Source organism: Leptodactylus fuscus, chromosome 4, assembly GCF_031893055.1.
Source record: "Leptodactylus fuscus isolate aLepFus1 chromosome 4, aLepFus1.hap2, whole genome shotgun sequence".
Classification (NCBI taxonomy): Eukaryota; Metazoa; Chordata; class Amphibia; order Anura; family Leptodactylidae; genus Leptodactylus; species Leptodactylus fuscus.
In genome coordinates this window covers 105,561,131-105,582,098 of record NC_134268.1, presented here as the reverse complement: position 1 = coordinate 105,582,098, position 20,968 = coordinate 105,561,131, and the positions used below count along the sequence as shown (strand labels likewise).

Here is a 20,968-nt window from a genome sequence, read left to right as displayed (position 1 = left end):
CTCTTGCGGCTCCAATTCATACAAGGATACAAGGGACTCCTCTTTTTCAAGATCAAATGAGTCCCAGAAGCTATTACCACCACCAATGAGACACCTAGTGGATAGGTAGTAAGTGGTCTTGATACAACTCCTTTAAAGGGGTTGTCCCATCACAAGGATCCTATCTATACTGCTGGTTAATGTGGATGTAAGACTTTTCCTAAATACACTGCTTCAGCAAAACTGCTTTGTTTGTCCACTATCTTACTTTATTAAATTTTTTGTGGCCACAGCCCTGACCTAGCTGCTCCTGAGTCAAATGATGTATCTGCTGCTCTCAGGGGGGAGGGGCTAAGTGCAGGGAGCGAGCCTGTGTATCTAGCTAATCCTGTGTCTACACCATGTGACCTAGGTCCTGCACTCAGATAGAGGAGAGGAGCTGCTTTCATTTCTTCTGTTCTCCCAGTTATCAGGCTAGCTAATTCAGTTGTGTTCATTATGGCAGAGACAGGCAGTCTCTGTATGTAACACAGAATGGAGTTGCTGCTGCCTGTACTTCATAGTCCAATGTGGGTGGGTGGAGCTACACACGAATTTGGGGGCGGAGCTAAACGGCAGGTTGCCTGTAAAACCCCGCCCACCAAATGATGCAAGAAACCAGGAAGAAAGAAGATTTTACAAGAGTGAAGACTGCTGAGTATGTGAGGTGGGAATACCCCTTTAAGTTTGCAAAAAGCTGTACAGCAGCACACAGTGTGCTTTCTTATATATGATACTAGCTTTTACCCGCGACTTCGTCTGCGGTGATTTGAGAATTGGGCGGACACAGACGTGTGAGGCCGGGTTCACACGGAGTTACGTGCCGCGAGATTTGGCACGTAGACGCCGCGTGACCCTTTGCGTGCCGTACACGCTCCCATTCATTTCAATGGGAGCGGGGAGCGTATGCGCCGCGCTAGTTTGCGGCCGTGAATAAATGCACGGCCGCAAACTAGCGCGGCGCATACGCTCCCCGCTCCCATTGAAATGAATGGGAGCGTGTACGGCACGCAAAGGGTCACGCGGCGTCTACGTGCCAAATCTCGCGGCACGTAACTCCGTGTGAACCCGGCCTGAAACTGTAAAAGTGCTTTAAAAAGTTTGGTGGGCTAGCAAATGTGATGTGATGTGTTATATTGTGTATGTCGTGATACAGACAATGTGATGTGTTGTGTTGTATTGTGTATGTCGTGATACAGACAATGTGATGTGTTGTATTGTATATGTCGTGATACAGACAATGTGATGTGTTATATAGTGGAAAGCTATATGTAAATGTGAGTGAGTAGAGTGAGGGCTACTCCTGAGGTGACAGTAAGGAGTGTGCAGGCAGGTTGAGGCAGGAAATGCCAGGCAGTGTGTGTGAGTGTGTAGGTAGTGATACAGACAATGTGATGTGTTATGTGAGTGAGTAGAGTGAGGGCTACTCCTGAGGTGACGGTAAGGAGTCTGCAGGCAGGTTGAGGCAGGAAATGCCAGGCAGTGTGTGTGAGTCTATAGCTGGAGCTAGGAGTCCTGCTTTTGTGAGTCTCCTGCTAGGAAGCCATGTTGTTTAGTGGCACCAAAAGTAGCCTGTGACTCAATCCTAAGGGAAAACTATGTTTGTGGAAAATTGCACGCAAATCCGTCCAGGCGTTTTAGCGTGATTGAGGAACAAACATCCAAACTCACAAACTTTCACACTTATAATATTAGTAGGATATTAATTCCTAGCTCTAATTCGTTGCCCAATGAAACATGGCACTTTTGTTTTCCTTTCTGATACATATGAATACAAAAGTAGAAGCCTCTGCACAAAATTGCCGGCGTACACAGGTACAATAGAGCCCAACAGAAGTCTACGAGTGCCCTATTACAGCTCTACACAATTCTGGAGTTGTAGAGCTGCGAGAATATGTTCACAAGAAGGAATTTGTTGATTTCGAGGGAGATTGCGCCTCAAAGTCAGCACCATATTCCTTCCAAAATATGCATGGTTTTCAAAATGAAATAGTGATCAAAGCAGGTCCCTGAAAAAATTGCAACGTTGCTGCAAATTCCATGGCTCTCAACCCCAATTATTTGTGGGGAGCCAGAGGGCTAGAAAACAGAGGAATCTGAGGAGGAAATCCACCTCAATTCCTCTTGGTGCTAGGACACGGTCACATGGCAGTCTGATGACCGGTCTAAGGGTTATTGATTAGAATAGATTTACTCAAATAAGATCAAATATTTAAATAAGCCAAAAAAAGAAAAAAGCGTGTCCCTATTCTCTAGGTCAAATTTTGAAAACACTTTTTTCATCAGACAGGCGATTCTGGCGCACGGATGCAGTGGTACAAATTGACACAATGGGTTATTTATAAGAAAACAGAGTAGAGAAGCCAGTGTAAAATGATACTGTTATTATATAAACCTGGTAGATCAGGAAACAGTGCCAGTGCTGACGCAGGACGGGAATCAAGGTCAGAAAGTGGGTGGAGCACAAGATTTTGGACTTACTGGCAAACACGTCTCTGCATACAGGTGAAACAAAAGGTTCATTTACATATACAGGATACATATACACACAGGAGAAAAGGGAAAAAAAAAAAAACCTCCAATGTGACCCGGAAAGTAAAGACATACTGCTTGTAGCAGTCTTAATAGCATCCTGAGACAGACTAGACAGTGCCTGTCACATTGTACAAGTCAACAATGAAAACATAGATGAGAAAAATCTCTCACAAATTAAGAGAGGTAATCTAGAGGAGTTAACCAAGATAAATACACTGCAGCACTTACCAATGGGCCAAGAACCCTTCACACAACTGAAGGTTAGGGGTGCCAGTGTAACAAATACATACAATTATCTTTAAGAGGGATTCCATCATTACAATACAGTTTTTGCAATAAACACACGTAGGAATAGCTTTAAGAAATGCTATTTTTCTCTTACCTTTCTCATTCTGCGCCGCAATTCCTGAGCAATTTCTTCTTTCTTCCTTAAGCAAACGAGTTCTCTCGTAGCACTGGGGGCGCCCCCAGTGCCGCTTGAAAACTCTCTAGTGACGGCCTAAGTCTTCTTTACTGCCTCTTCTCTTGGTCCAAAAGCGCCAACTGCGCATGTCTGGCAGCTATTTTCCTGTGACCGAACGGGAGAGGCCAAGAGAAACGGAGCGCGAGAGAAGAGGCGGTGAAGACGACAGAGGCTGTTGGTGGAGAGTTTGCTCGCAGCACTGAGGACGCCCCCAGTGCTGTTTGAGCACGGGGGAACCTCATTGCATAAGGAAGAAAAAATAAATTCCTCAGGAACAGCGGCACGGATCAGAATAATAAAGGTAAGAGCAGAATAGCCTTCCTTAAGACTATTTCCACATGTATTTATTGTAAAAAGGTTATTCTAATGAGAGAATCCCTTTATTTCTAAATGTGAAGACAAGCCTTTCTTAGACACTGCTTCTACGGTGACAGCTCACCCCCTCTTTCTTACCTACCTGGAGCAGTAGAACTGGCATTTTCTAGTTTCTAACAAAGTCATTGACCATAGTTTACGGTCTCTTTGTAAAAAGACCTGGACAAGCAGAACTGTGATTGTTATGTACTGACCTGTCCAGGGCACGACAAGCAACAGAAGCGGCATGATACTGAAAACATATGATAATCCTTTAACTCAATTTAATTTTATAGCAAATGAAGTGAAGAACATTAGAAAAGTTCAGCTGTCAAATGGAACACTCCTCTGACCACTCTGCTGGCCTAAACATGTGAGGAGAGCAGGGAAGCGTCAAAACCAGGTACTAAAAGCCACAGCAGCCAAGGTAGCAGGATGCTGGGTGTAGTTATATTTTGCCAATGGCTTGTAAAAATTCATTATTCCACGATATAGTTCACCAACGTTATGTGCAGTCTACAAAACGCAGGTTCTAGTAGATTCCAGCTAAGCCTACACCTGCTTCTCATGGGCTGCAATGATTCAGTGGCTATACGTGTTAGCAGCTTGTGCCCACTAACATTGCATAATATTCTATAAGGCTTATTTATCCGCTATTAAAGAGAGTTGCACAGGACAATAAAAAATGCTTATTAGCCAATAACTGCTAAACAATAACTAGCTCATTTCTGAAACAAAAAAATAAAAATATTGCAAATGCTATGAAATCATTATAAGATCTCAACTCATGCGACCAAAGACTAGTCTTGGCATTGCCGCTCCACCGCTTCATAACCAACATGCCATCAACACGAGCAATTTGAGCAAGCAACAAAAAAAAGTTGCCAGATGAACTACAAAGATATTACATAGACAAAACCCTTACAAGACACCTGCAGGAATATATACTTCCCCCTCATCTAGGCGGTACTTAAAGGGGTTGTCCCACGTCGCATACTCACCAGTCTTTGTTGCTATAAAATCTTCTGTCTTCCGGCTTTGTTGCGTCATTGGTGGGCGGGGGTCACATTTGCAAAGCCAAGCGGCGACATGCCGCTGGCCCTGCATGCACGCTCATAGACCAGTCTAGCCTTCACAATGCAAATACAGACCCGACATCCACCTCTCTCTATTACAGCGGATGCCGGGTCTGTATTCGCATTGTGAAGGCTAGACTGGTCTATGAGCGCGCACGCAGGGCCAGCGATGCTGTTATTCCGCTCCTCCTCACCCCCCCTCCCCCTGGAATAGCAGCATCGCTCCTGCTGCTGCTGGCTTCATGCAGGGCAGAAGCATAGCGATGTTGCTGGCATCTGTGCCGGCGTCTAACCCTCCCCGGCATCCGCCTCTCTATTACAGCGGATGCCGGGTTTGTATTGGCGGCCCCTTCCCCCCAAAGGGTAAACTACCCCCCCCCCTTCCAGGCTCGCTCCCGTGCACATAGCCCCTCCTCCCTCAGAGCAGCAGATACATCACTTGACTTATGACCAGATAAGTCAAGGGATGTGTCCCAAAAAAATGAATAAAGTAATATAGTGGACAAACAAAGCAGTTTTGCTGAAGCAATGTATTTAGGAAAAGTCTTACATTCACATTAACAAGCAGTATAGATAGGATCCTTGTGATGGACAACCCCTTTAAACATTCCTTCTCTGTCAGAAAGCGTTGTCTTTTCAGTACTCACAAGAAAAGCAGCATACTTCAGATTTTGTGACAGCTGGCACAATGTCTGGATCCACGCTCAACCCAGTAACTTAATCAGCTCAGAAAATAAAGCAAAAGAGAGAATCCATTTAAATGTATGTGAAGAGATGCCATGAATTCCAAAGGGGAGGAAAAAAAAAATAAAAAAAAAAATAAAAATCTTGTGCTCATCATGCAGCATTCCTCAAATAATCCCAATGCTTTCAGCGAGGTCATCTATACAATAGCAATCCAGATTTAGCTTGAAGCAGGTGAGGACAGCCCAGAGCAGCACCGAAGAGTTAACGGTCCAGGGATACATTTACATTCCTATGACTTAAACTGCATTAACCTTCACGAATGGGCAAATAAAATCTGCAGCATTTGACAAGTTTTAGATTTCAAGTGGAAAATACAGTTACTAGCAAGTTTACATTGCAAACGTCACAGACAGGGAAGTTATGAATGAACATAACCCAGGAGCAATTTACAATCTTCTGAGCACACAATGTGAATGAACTCGCTTCCGCCTGTAAACGTTGTCACAGAAAATGCATTCCACTAACTACACACTTACTTTGCAGAGGGCAGGGTATGACTCCTAGAAGAAACGGTAAGAGTCCTGCTTACCCCACGCAGGACAATTGATAAAATTCCTTGTATTCATGTATATATGGAAGGCTGTCACTATTACCGTACAGTGCCCAATGATTGGACCAAATATTAGGAAAAAACGCTCAAAGAAACTCTTGCCCCCAATATTTGCCCCAGCTACTAGATTAGCTGACAAACGAAACAGCCCTTGATGGGTGGAAGATTATTGCTCTATGTAAATAGGTATGGAAGGATCTCTATATATTCTGAACTGGGCAGAAAATAAGGTCCTCTAATAAGACCCTTAGGGTCCTTCCTAAAAGGATTATCAGGATGCACTCCATGTTCCCTGCAAATCATATAAAAATATATATATATGAAGGACTGAGCTTCTCTCTACACACACCTGCAGCATTCACATTTCCTATGGAGTGCAATGCAAGCAGACTCTGTAACATGGTGTTATGTTATGCAATGAGATTTCACTTGTTTACATAGTGGCACAGTGTAGATGCCAGGAGAAGTTACTGAATGACAAAGACAGCAGGATTAATGGGGCGAGGTAGACAAACATGGGACACACTAGTTTTTATTAGAGTCCTATGAGGAGAGAAGAAACCTCTACAGTGACAGAAAGTTTTTGAGCCGGGAAGCTCCACACAAACAGTAAGAAAAAGAAATAAATTACGTGCACTATTTTTTTTCAAAGCTAATGTAACGTGGAGAAGATTTTTTCACGCAACGCTGGGAACAGTTAATATGAGCAATGTCAGCAGAATAAGAGACTTCCTAGGTGATCACAGGCCATCCACATGTGTACACAAATTTCTAAATTTTAGGAATTAAAAAATTTTCATTCAGTAAAGACTGTTTGCAGGTAATTCTCACCAAGGTACGAATCAATGCAGCGAGCTTAGACCTTATTCGTACATCAGTGTTTGTAAGGTAAATCCCAAAACAGGTTCAAAAACAAAGTGAGACTCTTTCCATTATCCCTCAAAAGCTCAGTGTTTAGCACTGTCACCGCACAACACTGGAGTCCTAAGCTTAAAGCCCTTTGCAGCCATCCGTGCTGAGGATCAGTGTGCTATCCATGTATTTCACAGATAGAACACTGACCCATTCTTTTTTATGGGCCCATAAACACATCCGTGATTTTCACAGTCCTGTGTGCGGGCCGACAGTCTGGGCCACATCAGATAGGACTTCTCCTATTCCTGCTCTATTTTGCAGCCCGTGCTTCCGTGGCTCGTATTCATTTAATGAAATGAGCTGCGGAAGAACGGCCCATGCACAGGCAGCACGTGGGGACATTACCGTGTGCAGAACGTGCTTTCAATTCACTGCAGCACGGTCGTCTGCAACTGGTCTAAATCTGACCAAGGACAACATTTGTAAGTTGGTCTAACTCTCTCCATGTTTGCGTGGTTTCACAAACGTCCTCTTCACGAGTCTTCTTCCAGCGCAGGCTTCAGACTACTAGGCCTCGGGCAAAGCTGACTGTGCATACTGTGTAAGTGGCTTTTTTTTTTTTGTTGCCAGTGGAAATGCACAGTCGGCTTTGCCCTAGACCCTGAAGAAGATGGAGGTGACGCTGAAAGTTCTCTCGCAGCATTGGGGACGCCCCCAGTGCTGTGGCCCACTCCCAGTGCTGTGAGATAACTCATTTGCATACCGATGAAAACCGGGATTTCTACCGAACAGCAGCGCAGAGAAGACAACTAAAGGTAGGAGAAGAATAGCCTCTCTTGATGCTATTCCGACGTGTGAGAAAAAGAAATTGAGTTTTAATGATAGGATGCCTTTAAGGAGTACTTGTCAGTATGTGACTTGCTAGATTTTGTTTCTTATCTATACAAATCATGAAGCCTATTATAGTGCACTGTGTACGATGCAAATACAATACAGAAAGGGCCCACTTTCCGTTATCCTTTAATATGTAGAAGATTATATAAGAGTTTGCAGATCACTTACATCACTTGTGCTGCATATGTAAACAGTAATGACTCACATTATTAGGATTTCCAGCTCACAGGAAAATAAAAGGGACGCAGCTCATTTCAGTTACTTTATGAGCATCAAGGCCAATTCCTGACAACCAGCTACGAATTAATATCTCATGTGACAGCAAACAAGATGTATATGGGACAGAGAGCTTTAGCACCAAAGGAACCTGTTCTAACAAAGGTCATCTCATTCTCACTTGACCACGGCCAGGAGCAGTTTCATGCAGCCATGCTAGGGCAAGTAAAAGCAGTCCAAAGTACCAGATTTACTGGCACAAATAGAGCCTGTCTGAACTGAACTCTGCATATCAGTTCAGATAAGATGTGTTCACAGGAGTAAATCCAACCCAAGAATGGACTACTTTTCTGGCCTAAACAGAACTGTATGAAAGCGTCCTACTGTCTTGCATCAAGAGCATGCAACTGAGGATCAAATTTTATTGTAATGTCAGTCGCCCCCTTCCCCCCATAGAAAGATTTTAATATTGATAGTGACATGGAAGATTTAAAAAAAAAAAAAAAAAAAAAAGTAAATTCTTTAAAAACACATTTAACAAAAAACTAGATCATGACCATTTTCTAGTGACATATTCGCTTTAAAAGGAGTTGTCCGTTACATATTTTATTAATTCTTAGTGCTGCTAGTGGGGCCATAGACATGAGCCAGTATTCACCTCTTCCCAGGCCTCCGTTACCAGTGCTGGCAGCTACGATAGGCTGTATACAGGTCCCCTGGGTTCACATCACCAGTGACATCCAGCCTGTGTGATGGAAATGCTGCAGCCAAACCCAGGCCTCAACAATGGCCTCTTCACAAAAACGCCTGTGATTGGCTGCAGTGGTCACCTGGCATGAACAGCAGGAGACCTATATACAGATGAGAAGTGCAGTCACTGCTGGAAACGGAAGCCTAAGAAAAAGTACTGTTTTGTTAAATTTATGGCCCAATATGAAAAGAACAAAAAAAAAAAGCCAGCTCCTTTAAGTTCCCTGATGTTGCTGCAGGTGAAATGAATGGGATCAGTCCTGGTGCACCACAAATGGCCGTTCCAATCATCAGTGTGTTGTCCATGAAATGTGCAGGTGCCCAAGATCCTGCAGCGATAAAATTCTTTGTAACTACTATCTGCTGTGGCTCATACATGATACTCAATGATTGCGGAAACTCAGGACCATCTTTTGAAGAGTTTTCTACATCAGATAATCCCTTTATTGGTGGAATTACAAGTTCTGAAATGAACTCCTCTTTAAAATGAAGCAGGGCAGATCATTTACCCATCTGCCTACATTCCTCTGCTGATCAGACAAGCAACACAGATAGAAAACAAGCACGGCCTGCTACTTATCTAAAGGACAAACATAGATTCTATCAAGACACATTCCTGGAATGGACAGAATGCTGCGGAATTTGGGAGCCAGTCCGAGCACTCTGGGAGAAGGCAATAAGGTGGGATCATATGCATCAGCTGCCAGCAGCACATTTATTGTGGTATACATGAAGACTCATCTGATTACAAAGCAGAGCCTTCAGTTCCTATGGCATTATCCCCAGGTTGTAAAGGTGACAGGCACCTTACACAAGGCCAACCACATCCAAATATTTGGATCTGTATTAATGATTAATACCACACCAGAGGAATGTGCTGTTAACCAGTAACCGGCACAACTTTTCCTTTATTTTCTCTGAATCCTGTTAGCAGAATACTGCAACAATGAAATGACATGCGCTGACAACCAGAAATACCAAGGTGTCACCCAGATAGGAACAATTCAGCTTCATGTAAACCGGTCCACTGTACAAGTTCACCAGAAGCCATTCAGTACTAGTGTAAGGAGAGAAAAAACTATCCAAACCTGTAATGTTATGTAATTCCATTATATATTAATTCCACACACTGCCAGTCACTGACAATTACCACTTTTTCTAGATGACAAAATTCTGTATATGCCACTACATGATATTCCTCAGGAGTACCACCCTCCTTCTCTAAACTAGAAATATAGAATAAGGGGATTACGTGCCAGTCAGAGTAACCTCCACAACGTGCCAGTCACTAGAGTAACCTCCACCTCACTGCTATAATTTGCCAGTCACTGGATTAGTCTTCACCTCATGGACACAACGAGCCAATCACTACAGTAATACTCACCTCACTGCCATAATGTGCCAGTCACTAGAGTAACCTCCACCTCAAGGCCACATGCCAGTCACTAGAGTAATCCTCCCTTCCTGCCATAATGTGCCAGTCACTAGAGTAACCTCTACCTCACAGCCACAACGTGCCAGTCACTAGAGTAATCCTCACCTCACGGCCACAGCGTGCCAGTCACTAGAGTAACCTCCACCTCAAGGCCACAACGTGCCAGTCACTAGAGTAATCCTCACCTCACGGCCACAGCGTGCTAGTCACTAGAGTAATCCTCCCTTCCTGCCATAACGTGCCAGTCACTAGAGTACCGTCCACCTCACGGCCACAATGTGCCAGTCACTAGAGTACCGTCCACCTCACGGCCACAATGTGCCAGTCACTAGAGTAATCCTCCCTTCCTGCCATAATGTGCCAGTCACTAGAGTACCGTCCACCTCACGGCCACAATGTGCCAGTCACTAGAGTAACCTCCACCTCACTGCTATAATGTGTCAGTCACTAGATTAGTGCTCACCTCTAGATCCCACAATTCACATCAATGCCACAACTAAACCAGTAGTGACCCACCATTTCCAGGCTCTAGGGTCCTTGTAATAGCAAGTCATGCCCACCCAATGTTTCCTTTCCATGATTGTAGGACCTGTGTCTTCTCCAGTCACCAAGTAGTTTGGCTGTGCCACTCTCTATACCAGACACCGATTCCTACACTAATCTCCTTGTGTCTATGCCACATCTCTGAGTGTATGATGCCAGTCTCCATGCCGCCACTTATTGTATTAGCCACATGTGATGCCCACAACACCTGTACAGCGGCCCATACCTGCATAGAAGCGGATGAGGCAGCCGATCTCGGGCTCCATGCCCTCCTCCTGCACCCGGCACAAGTCTCGGAAGCCCAGCTGGAAGAGGTAATCGTTCTGCACCAGCAGCGGCTTCTCATGTGGCTCCAGCCTACGGCTGCTCTCCCCGTGGAGCTGTACATACAGGGAGCCCTGGGGCTGGACATGGCTGAGCGGCCGGGCAGGGACAGTCACTGCAGGTGGCGGCTCGGTGCTCAATTCTTCCACAGAAGAAGAAGAGGAGGAGGATGAAGAGGCGGCCCCGCAGTGAAAGAGCTCCAGCCCCTGGCACACAGCCGGGCTCAGGGGGTCAGTGTCCTCCGGGTGCACACCATTCACCTCCTCGGAGTCCCAGCAGTCAGTGCTTGGCCGGCTCAGTTTGTGTGGAGTGCCCACCCAGGTGCCAGAGCCCGAGAAGACTTCAGTGTCCGCCCGCTCGTCACTGGTGGCGGCATCAGGGGCCTGGCCGAGCACCCTCAGCACCCCGGACGAGCCGCCCCCCGGCCGCAGCAGGCGTGCAGCCACCTCTCCGGCAGTAGTGTCCAGCGTGCACAGCAGGGGCCTGAGGCCGGGGGATGAATGCCTCTCGTAAATCTGCAGGCAGCCCCTTCTCAGCTCCCCGCGCACCCATTCCTTCTCCTGCGGCTGCAGCTGGACCCACTGCCTGTACTTCAGCAGGGTCTTCCTGTCCAGGCTGCGGGTGCCGGGCCCCAGGGTGGAAGAAGACGAGGGGGCGGCGGCCGTTCCTAGAGGGTTCGCTGACAGATTCCTCTTGAGCCTCCGTCTCCTCCTCAGCAGCAGTACGGAGTTGGCGGAGGAGCTCTGGCAATTTCCAGCCGGGGGCAGCACAAGTGTCGCGCTTTCCTCCATCCCCGGCCGCTTCTTCTCCCCTAGCGGCACCATCCCTTCTTCAACTGCCGCCGCCGCCTGCTCCATGGACTGTGACGCGGAATCCTCCAGAGCGAGCATTGGCTTCTACGGATAAGTCCCGAACATTCCACGGGGCCACGTCTAAGCAGCCCCGGCTCCACAGTGCGCCATCATAGAGATGATGTTGATGATCGAGCGCTCCGTCGTTAATTGCTGGAGATAGGCAGCCCCGCCACTCCATACACTGAGGGGTGTGGCCTGCCTGCCAGCCTCATGCATATTAAGCAGCAGGAGGACGCGGCCTGTCACTGGGCACGCACCCAGCCGGGGGAACGCCAGGACTGTCACAATGACGTCCGCTACGTCACAGGCAGCGCGAGGCAGCTCGGGAGTTGTAGTCCGTGTGTGGTAGCCCGGCGGGAATGTGCGGGTGTGGCTCTTTACTAGGTGGATCCTCAGATTTACCGCGGTGTGTGTATGGAACCCTAGAATGTTCCGTCAGTATGCAGCCTAGCACATGAAAGCGTTGTCTATGGAGGAAGAGGCTTAGGCTTTTATCAGTGAGTTTTTCGGAAGCACGGCGCTCTGATATAGCTAAGCTAAACACCCAGTAACCTGCAGAGGCCGAAAGCCACCTCCTAGTAAAGTGCTTTCCGGCAGTGGCTATGACTGAGGTAAAACTGCACACTGGATAAGAAAGATTTGTCCAAACTAATTTGCCATTGGCAAAGTTGGCCCTGTCCTTATGATGCCTTTTAAAGGGGCTCTATCAGCAAAATCATGCTGATAGAGCCCCACATACGGCACTGCTAAAGTTATATTAAACTACCCCCCAGTTTTAAAATACCCTAAAAAAGAATGTGATGAACTTACCCATCGTGCACCGTGGGCGGGCATTCAGGGTCCGTCGTCTTCTTCATCCACGCCTCCTCTTCCTGCGATGTCCTCGGGTCCCGTCTAAGTCGCGAACTGACATTGCTAAAAAAATGGCCTGGGCGTATGCGCAGTAGCATGCTGCTTCTACTACGCGCAGCTACGTAGCAACGTAGCAACAGTCGCGTAGATTCCGCGACTGTTGGAATCTGCGACAGTTGTGGCAGGCGGATTTTGGCCCGAAAGTGACGCGGCTCCCTGCATCACTCTCTCTGCCAAAATCCGCCCTTCCACTCCCTGTGTGAATGGGGCCTTATGTTTGTGCAATTGTGGTCTGTAGTCTGCAGTGTTTTTATGTGTCTTGTGGAGTGGATTTGAGACTATTTATGCACCTTTTCTTAAAAAGGCGCAAATAATAGATCCGGCGAACACATGGTCGCCTTAGCAAACGCGCTTAATTGTCTCGCCAAAATCAGAACGTGTCAGGAGAAAAAAAGGAGCTAATACTTTATAAATCCGACAAAAATGCGCAGTACGTGCCAAAAACAGGCACAAATACATTGATAAATATGCCCTGTTGGCTCACCTCTAATGTGTATGGGGTGCATTAAGGCTAAAATGCCACAATGTGTAACCGCAGCATTTTTTTTCTTTGCTGCAGATTTTATTGTGTTTGGCTACAAAAGGAATGGGACATATACTGTATATATGATGCTCTTTTAGGGAGCGTTCACACTACCGTCGGTGTCTGACAGGTAGTGTCCACTCCTAGTGTCCGCTCAAAATCTGTCACGGACATTAGGAGCGGACACTAGCTGTGTCCGTGACACCTGTCATTCACTTAAATGGGCATCGGGTGCGTTCTTTTGCACTCCGTGCCCTTCCTTCCCTGTCCGCAAGTGAAGATGTACGACTTCTCAAGCGGACAGAAAAACCCGACATGCAGGGTTCTTCTGTCCGCTTGAGAAGTCGGACATCTTCACTTGCGGACAGGGAAGGACAGGCACGAAGTGCAAAAGAATGCACCTGATGCCCATTTAAGTGAATGACAGGTGTCACGGACACAGCTAGTGTCCACTCCTAATGTCCGTGACAGATTTGGAGCGGACACTACATGTCGGACACCGATGGTAGTGTGAATGCCCCCTTACTTCTCCCTTCTGTTCAATCCACTCATGGCTTTGGCTACAAAAAAAACGTAGCAAGGTCTGCAACAACAAAAAAAAAAGTGTAATTCCACACCGTGGGGCCACAGTCTAACAGTTCTTAGTGACCCAATAAATACACAACATAGACCTATAACTCACTGTGAATAAAATCAGTTCATAAACGCTCACAATACACACTAAAAATCTGCTAGCACAAATTACATTAATTTGCTACAAACTGTAATCTCCACTAAAAAGACAGGCTAAATTAGTCGGAAGTGCTGGGGTCAAGGAGATGAATGGCACACAGGTATAGACATGACCACACCATTCAACAGATGCTTTGGTTGAGTAGAGACTAGCATCTGGAATACTTTGGGTGATGCAAAGGCAGTAGGGGACAGAATGAAATGTAGGGTTAGGGGGACCTTGTACTACCCTTAGATGACCCTATCAAAGTCTATACTCTCTCTCAAGGCCTACCTTAGAGCTGCAGCCCTATGAAGCTATCACCCAACCACAACCTGACCCTAATGAAAGCACCCTGGTCCTCCATAGTTGCCCCCCACTGGCCAGTGCAATTGGGATTAGATCAGTTCTGTATGCGGGGGGGTAGGTTTAGCACTTCCAAACTATGGGCCTACCTTTGCATGCCAATATTAGCTACTCATTTTCCTCCAGAGCCATTGCTACTTATAATTGTATTACAGTGCATTTTTGGCCCCCTGATGAGACTGAAAGAGGACTTTTCATGTCCTTAGAGATGGGCGCACTGTCAGCTTTGATGGTATGTGCTCTTGTGCCAGAGGTATCCCTCCACTGTCAGAAAGACAAGCCTTACAGCCTAGCATCAGCACTGGGCTGTGAATGTATTCTTCTATAGCCTTGTACTGTGCTGGGGGCACTGTCAGCTTTCTAGTGGCATATAATATCTCCAAGGACAAAAAAAGCGCAAGCCAATAAATTAAATCACAATCACAGTATATCTATAAAATTATCAAAAATATTTTATTGTTGAAATGTCTGGTAAACAAAATACCATAAAAACAAATGATACAGCAGGGCAGATGGATATAGCCAAAGGAACACAATTTATGACACAAAAGACTATAAAATACAAGGCATTCAGTTGAATAATCAGAAAAATATATCTGTCGTTACTATCAACTACAGGCAACTAACATATCAAATATCCTGGCTCAGTGATCCTAGTTTCAATAGAAGGGATACTACACTACCATATAGTATACATCACAACGTTATATATGCCCAAATAATCTCAGATGAAAGTCACTTGCACATCACCTAATGGTTATGCTACAATAGCAATAATCCAATAGACTTCATCTAAAGATAAGTGTAACATGAAAGATAGAAAAAGACCATGGGAATGATTCCAACTTAAGTGGCACTATTAGCATATCACAAGGTAACCATGGTACAACACAGAGCCAAATAATTACATATATACTTTAATTACCTGCAGTCATGATGTCAAGTAAATACAAAGATCATCAGCCGAATGCCCGATGATCACTGACAAGTAGGACCACCCCTGATGGTGGGCCCCGCTACTTCAATATAGGCCAACCATATTGTCCCTAAGGGCCGTAATCTGCCCCTATGTTTTTAAAGATACAATAAAAGTTATGTTTTAGTTATCTGTTTTTTTGGGGGGACACTCATTGAAAACTTAAAATTTTATATCTGTGTTTGAAGCCTGAAATGTGGTAAAAGGTTGAAAAGTTTAAAGGGGCCGAATACTTTCGCAAGGCACTGTACATATAGGTATATGTAATGCAGTTCTATTCTATCGCTCAGTTTTTTTTACTGGTCAACACACACACACATATATATATATATATATATATATATATATTACTCTCTCTCTCTATACATATATATATATGCGCGTAATATACATCCCACATTTTCAGTAAAGTTTTAATAAAGTTTCATTACATGTCTAAAACCACAACACAAGTACCGTATGACCCAAATGGCTCAAAGAATGTATTCAGCCAGCAGAAGAGGCATATTCCTTACGCTAGGTTCACACCTGCGTTCTTCTTTCCATTCTGTGCTTTCCGTCTTCTGCATGCCAGAAGTCGGAAAACTCAGACCGGGTCCGGCCGTGAGCGGCGGTGAGCGTTTTATGCTCTCCGCCACGAAACCGGATTTTTTTATCCGGACACAGAGTACTGCATGTCCGACTCTGTGTCCGGATTATAAAACCCGGTTTCGCAGCGGAGAGCCTAAAACGCTCACCGCCGCTCACGGCCGGACATCTCTCTCACCCATTCAAATGAATGGGTGAGAAAGACTCCTGCAGGTTTCCGTCTCCTGCCTCTGTTTTAGGCAGGAAACGGAAACCTGAACTACGGAGACCCGAACGCTGATGTGAACGAGCCCTTACTGGCGTTTGACAATGATATGAGGGAGAACAGGAAATGCCCCATTCCTTTATTTTTCCCCTCCTTATCATCCATGGATGAGCAACTCCAAAGGAGGTGCCCAAGAACAATTGCTTAAGCAACTTGTGAAATTCATGACCCAATGTGAACCCCACCCCCTATAAATTATGAGCCTGAGATTCATGATTTTGTAGATAGCTCAGAAAACCAAATTGAAAGTGTAGGCTTCACAGAAATTAACTTTTTCCAAAGTCTTTTTCTCTGATGATTTTATGGTGGATCAAACCAATTTATATGCTCAGAAAAGTATTGATCATATGTTGGGGTCTTGTGCTGCATATGGGCATAATAAAAAAAAAAACATTAGATGATGTTGGAGTACAGATATTTTATATAACTCTGCAATCTCTTGACTGGCCATGACCAGTAGACTCTTTAAAGAGGACCTATCATTGATTTGGGCACAGGCAGTTCTATATACCACTGGAAAGCCGACAGTTCTATATACTGAATTCAGCGCACTGTCAGCTTTCCAGCAGTATATAGAACTGCCTGTGCCCAAATCAATGAAAGGTCCTCTTTAAAGCAATCCCGAAATTTCTTTATTGTAAGGGCCAGTTCACACAGGTTCCGCATGAACACCGCAGTGCACTGGCATCCTATTGCAGCTTTCTGCTCCAGATTAGGCCCAAATGAATGGGCCTAGTCCGGAGGGTGGTGTCGCGAGGCGGAATCTGCCTGAAGAAAGGGCAACTCGATTTTTTTTTCCACGAGCGGGAACAAACTGCTCACGGAAAAAGGAAATGACCTGACCGTCTCCCATTGATTTCAATAGTGGATTCCGTGTCAAAATCCTGACCATTTTGCCCCGTGTGAACTAGCTCTAACAATAATGCACTGTGCTCACCCTGCAATGCCCCCAACTTTGACTGCCTGTTCAGAATCTGGCCAATCATTGACTACTTTAGTGCCAAATTTGCTGTCATGCAGTATATCCCAGATCAGAACATTTCCATAGATGAGACTCTGGTCAGTTTCAAAGGGAGGCTTAAATTTCACCAATACCTGCCCAGTAAGAAGGTGAAAAGGTATGGCATTAAAATGTACAAATTGTGCCAGAGCAGCTCAGGGTACACCTATAAATTTAGGGTTTATAATGGAAGGGACACTAGAATTGAGCCCCCAGAATGCCTCCCAATACTAGGGGTTAGTGGGGAAAATAGTGTGGGATTTGCACCCACACCGCTGCTTGGCCACCTCTATTTGGATAACTTCTACAACAGCATCCCACTCTTTAGGCGCTTGTGGGAAAGTGGGCTTGTGGGTTCAAAAAATCAGAGAGTCCTCCCTAGGTCATGAGTTGCTCAACCACTTAGAAGGGGTGAGTGCAGGGTTTTCCACAATGAGGACATACTGTTAGTCAAGAGGGATGTCCTTGTACTGACCACAATTCATAGTAATAGCAGAACCCCTGTCCCTGTAGGCACTACCAGTGTCAAAACCCCAAGCCAGACTGCATACTGGCCTATAATGAGTAAATGAGAGGGGTTAATCTATCTGACCAAGTCCTGAAGCCATATAGAGCCACGAAGGAAGAAAAATGTAGTACAAAAAGCTTGCTGTAGACATCAAACAAACGGCTATATATAACACTTTTGTGATATCACAAAGTGCAGGCAGGACAGCAACATTCCTTGAGTCAGGAGGAATTTATCAAGATGGTGACACTTGGGCACCAGGAAGGGCAGGGCCCCAGTACTTCTGGAACTGACGTTGTCCGTATTGTAGCAGGACAACACTTTTCAAGCGAAGTCCCTCAAACTGCAAAGAAAGGGAAGACCTAAAAAAGCTGCAGTGTGTTCCAAAAGGGAAAGAAGGAAAGACACAATTTATCAGTGTTACACATGCCCTGAAAAACCTGGCCTGCGCATGAAGGATTTCTTCAGACTGTACCACACATCCATGGATTGTTAACTATATAATTTATTTGCCCTAGGGTATTACCTCCTTATACAATGATGTACTCCCAGATTTACCTTTCAACTTTTGTTGTTCATCAATTCATGGAAAATAAATCAATGCAATATCTGGGAGATCCAAATGTTCATTACACTCACTGATAAACGGTTCTGGTACTTAAAGGGGTTTTCCAGACAGAAAATCTTTTTTTTTTTTTTTTAAGAAAGGTCTGTTAGTGCTAGTAATGGGTTAATAATAGAGATGAGCGAACACTATTCGAAACAGCCGTTTTGAATAACACGCTCCCATAAAAATGAATGGACGTAGCCGCTTCCATTCATTTCTATGGGAGCATGCTATTCGAAACGGCTGTTTCGAATAGAGTTCGCTCAGCTCTAGTTAATAAGTAATATACCCATAAATATAACAGTGTTATATTTATGTATAACAGTGTTTGGAGCGATTTCTGGCTTGGTTTACTGGGGTAGCTTCAAGCTGTACAGCTTCCTGTGTAGCTTCTACACTAGTTCCCTCTCACTCCGTTACACTCCCCCTTCCTGTCACTAGCTAAATTATCCCGCCCACTACTAGCCCCTCCCCCTAGTGTAATGATCCCGCCTATTACTACCCCCTCCCCTGTCTCCCTAGACTAGTGATTCTGCCTATTACTATTCCCTCCCCCATCTCCCTAGCCTAGTGATCCCGCCCATTAGCCCCTTCCCCCTGTCTCCATAGCTAACCTATTCTGCCCACTACTAGCAGAGGGGAGGAGCCATCCCGGACACAGGAAGGCATGGTAAATAGTGTGATGGAAGGGGGTGGAGAGTAATGGTGATGTTCAGTTTCAGAAGCAGTGAAACGGAACATCACTGGATTATCAGAAAGTGTCCCTGGTCACATGACCTCTCCAGGGTAATGAATAATTCTAGATTTTTTTTTTAAGTAAATTAGAATTTCTTGAGGGTCTAGTTTCCAAAATGGGGTCATATGTTGGGAATTTCCACTATTCTGACACTCAGTGGCTCTGCAAATGGGACATGGTTCCTGAAAGCTAATACAAGAAATTCTGCCCAGCTTTATAGTTTTAGGCTAAGGCCCGATGTTGCAGAAACGCAGCTTTTTTGTTGCAGATTTTGCTGCGGTTTTTTGAGCCAAAACCAGGAATGGATTAAGCAGAAGGTAGAAGTATAAGAACTTCCTATATATTTCCCATTCCTTTATCTGCCATTCTTGGCTTTGGCTCAAAAAATGCAGCAAATTCTCCAACAAAAAAAAAGCTGTGTTTCAGCATTAAGCTAATGAATCAGCTACAGACTGCTATAAATGGTGGAAGCACATTGGTTTCAGCTGCAGGTTACTGCCACAGATTATCTAAAAAATCCACTGCATAATTGCCTGTGACAAATTTATGCCGTGTGAACTTGGTCTTATGAATATTAAAATGCACTATTCTAGTATATATACTGTTTAGTCAGTGGAGTTTGACCTGAAGTACCAGGCACAACAGCATAAATGCACAAGTCGCTGTACCTGTGTGGACAATGAAGGGGAAACTGCTAATTTTTGCTCTGTTGACTGGTGGAGATCTTTAGTATCAGATCACCAGCAATCGAATCTTGATGGCTTGCTTATTGTGGCACCCCGGCCTTAAAGTGAGATTTTAAGAGGGCTCCTTTCAGCTGCCACTGCATTTCAGTGGCCTTCTGTTCACTAATGTGCCATCATCATCTGTCGCAAACTGAAAGGGATAGAATCCTTGAACGGAAAGACTGTTTTCTTTCTCCAACAGATCACTACTCACATAGGCCGAGATGTTAGCAGTGCTCAACACTGTGTGTCCCAGTGGTTGGGTGAACAACAATGAACTGAAATAACAGCAAGAGGTAGGAGGGGAGTTCAATGTATTCTTGGTATAGGAATGAAACAAAAAGCTGAAAATTCTGAATAAATGTTATTTTTCAATGTAGTCCCCCATAACCTCAATACAGTTGTTTGATCTGGAAACTAACTTTTCAATACCCTGTAAGGGTGCATGCACACTGAGTAACACCGGGCGTGTATGAGAGCCGTACACGCCGGCATTACAGCAGACTGCCGAACACTTCCCATTCACTTCAATGGGAGCGCTCGTAACAGCGGCGTTTACGAGCACTCCCATTGAAGTGAATGGGAAGTGTTCGGCAGCCCTGCTGTAACGCCGGCGTGTACGGCTCTCATACACGCCCGGCGTTACGTAGTGTGCATGCACCCTAAAAAAATTATTTTCCTCTTTGTCCAAAAAATCATTACTAAATCACCCCTATACCAAGAATACATTTTTTTTTTTTTTTTTTTCTTTAAATGTAGATTGTGAGCCCCACATAGAGCTCACAATGTACATTTTTCCCTATCAGTATGTCTTTTTTTTTTAAATATGGGATGGAAATCCATGCAAACACGGGGAGAACATACAAACTCCTTGCAGATGGTTTTTTGCCCATGGCGGGATTTGAACACCAGGACTCCAGCGCTGCAAGGCTGCAGTGCTAACCACTGAGCCACCGTGTGGCCCCTTACCAAGAATACATTGAACTCCCCTCGTATGTGGAGGTGAACTTCTGCATGGACAGATCATTTGTTTGAAAGATTGGCACATATTGATCTATTCTGTACTATAAGTGAAATTACACTGTACATCACAAGCCTATAGCAGAAAACTGTGCTGACACAAACCATTAAAACGCATTTGCATGGCATTTTTTTGGAGTGTGGGAGGAAACCTACGCAAACACGGGGAGAACATACAAACTCCTTGCAGATGTACTTGGCAGGATTAGAACCCAGGACTCCAGCGCTGCATTTCTAACCACTGAGCCACTGTGTTGCTTATTTGCATGATATTGAAATGCAGAAGTTTCAGTGCACTTTATTTTCAGTATTATACTGGCATGTAAATTAGCATATGTAAAGTCTTGCCTATGTTTTGATAAGCAGGGACTATATGTAAACCTTAAAAGGACTAGACGGGTAGCTGTCAGCTGAAT

General features: G+C 45.0%; 1 protein-coding gene and 1 long non-coding RNA gene across 3 annotated transcripts in view; both read right to left on the bottom strand.

Moving 5' to 3' along the window:
• Window positions 1-12,008, bottom strand: part of PHLPP1 (PH domain and leucine rich repeat protein phosphatase 1) — a 93,826-nt gene extending 81,818 nt beyond the window's left edge. For both annotated transcript variants that reach the window (XM_075270892.1, XM_075270893.1), the window contains exon 1: window positions 10,663-12,008. In XM_075270892.1, coding sequence (XP_075126993.1) covers window positions 10,663-11,650 — 988 coding nt within the window. In that variant the 5' untranslated portion in view covers window positions 11,651-12,008. The remainder of the gene's footprint in view (window positions 1-10,662) is intronic.
• On the bottom strand, window positions 9,925-10,311 carry LOC142201358 (uncharacterized). The gene is made up of 3 exons (XR_012715497.1): window positions 10,277-10,311; window positions 10,039-10,078; window positions 9,925-9,998 (listed from the first exon to the last, which is right to left on the bottom strand). It is a non-coding gene; the product is annotated as an uncharacterized LOC142201358 (long non-coding RNA).
• Window positions 12,009-20,968: the final 8,960 nt, after the last annotated feature.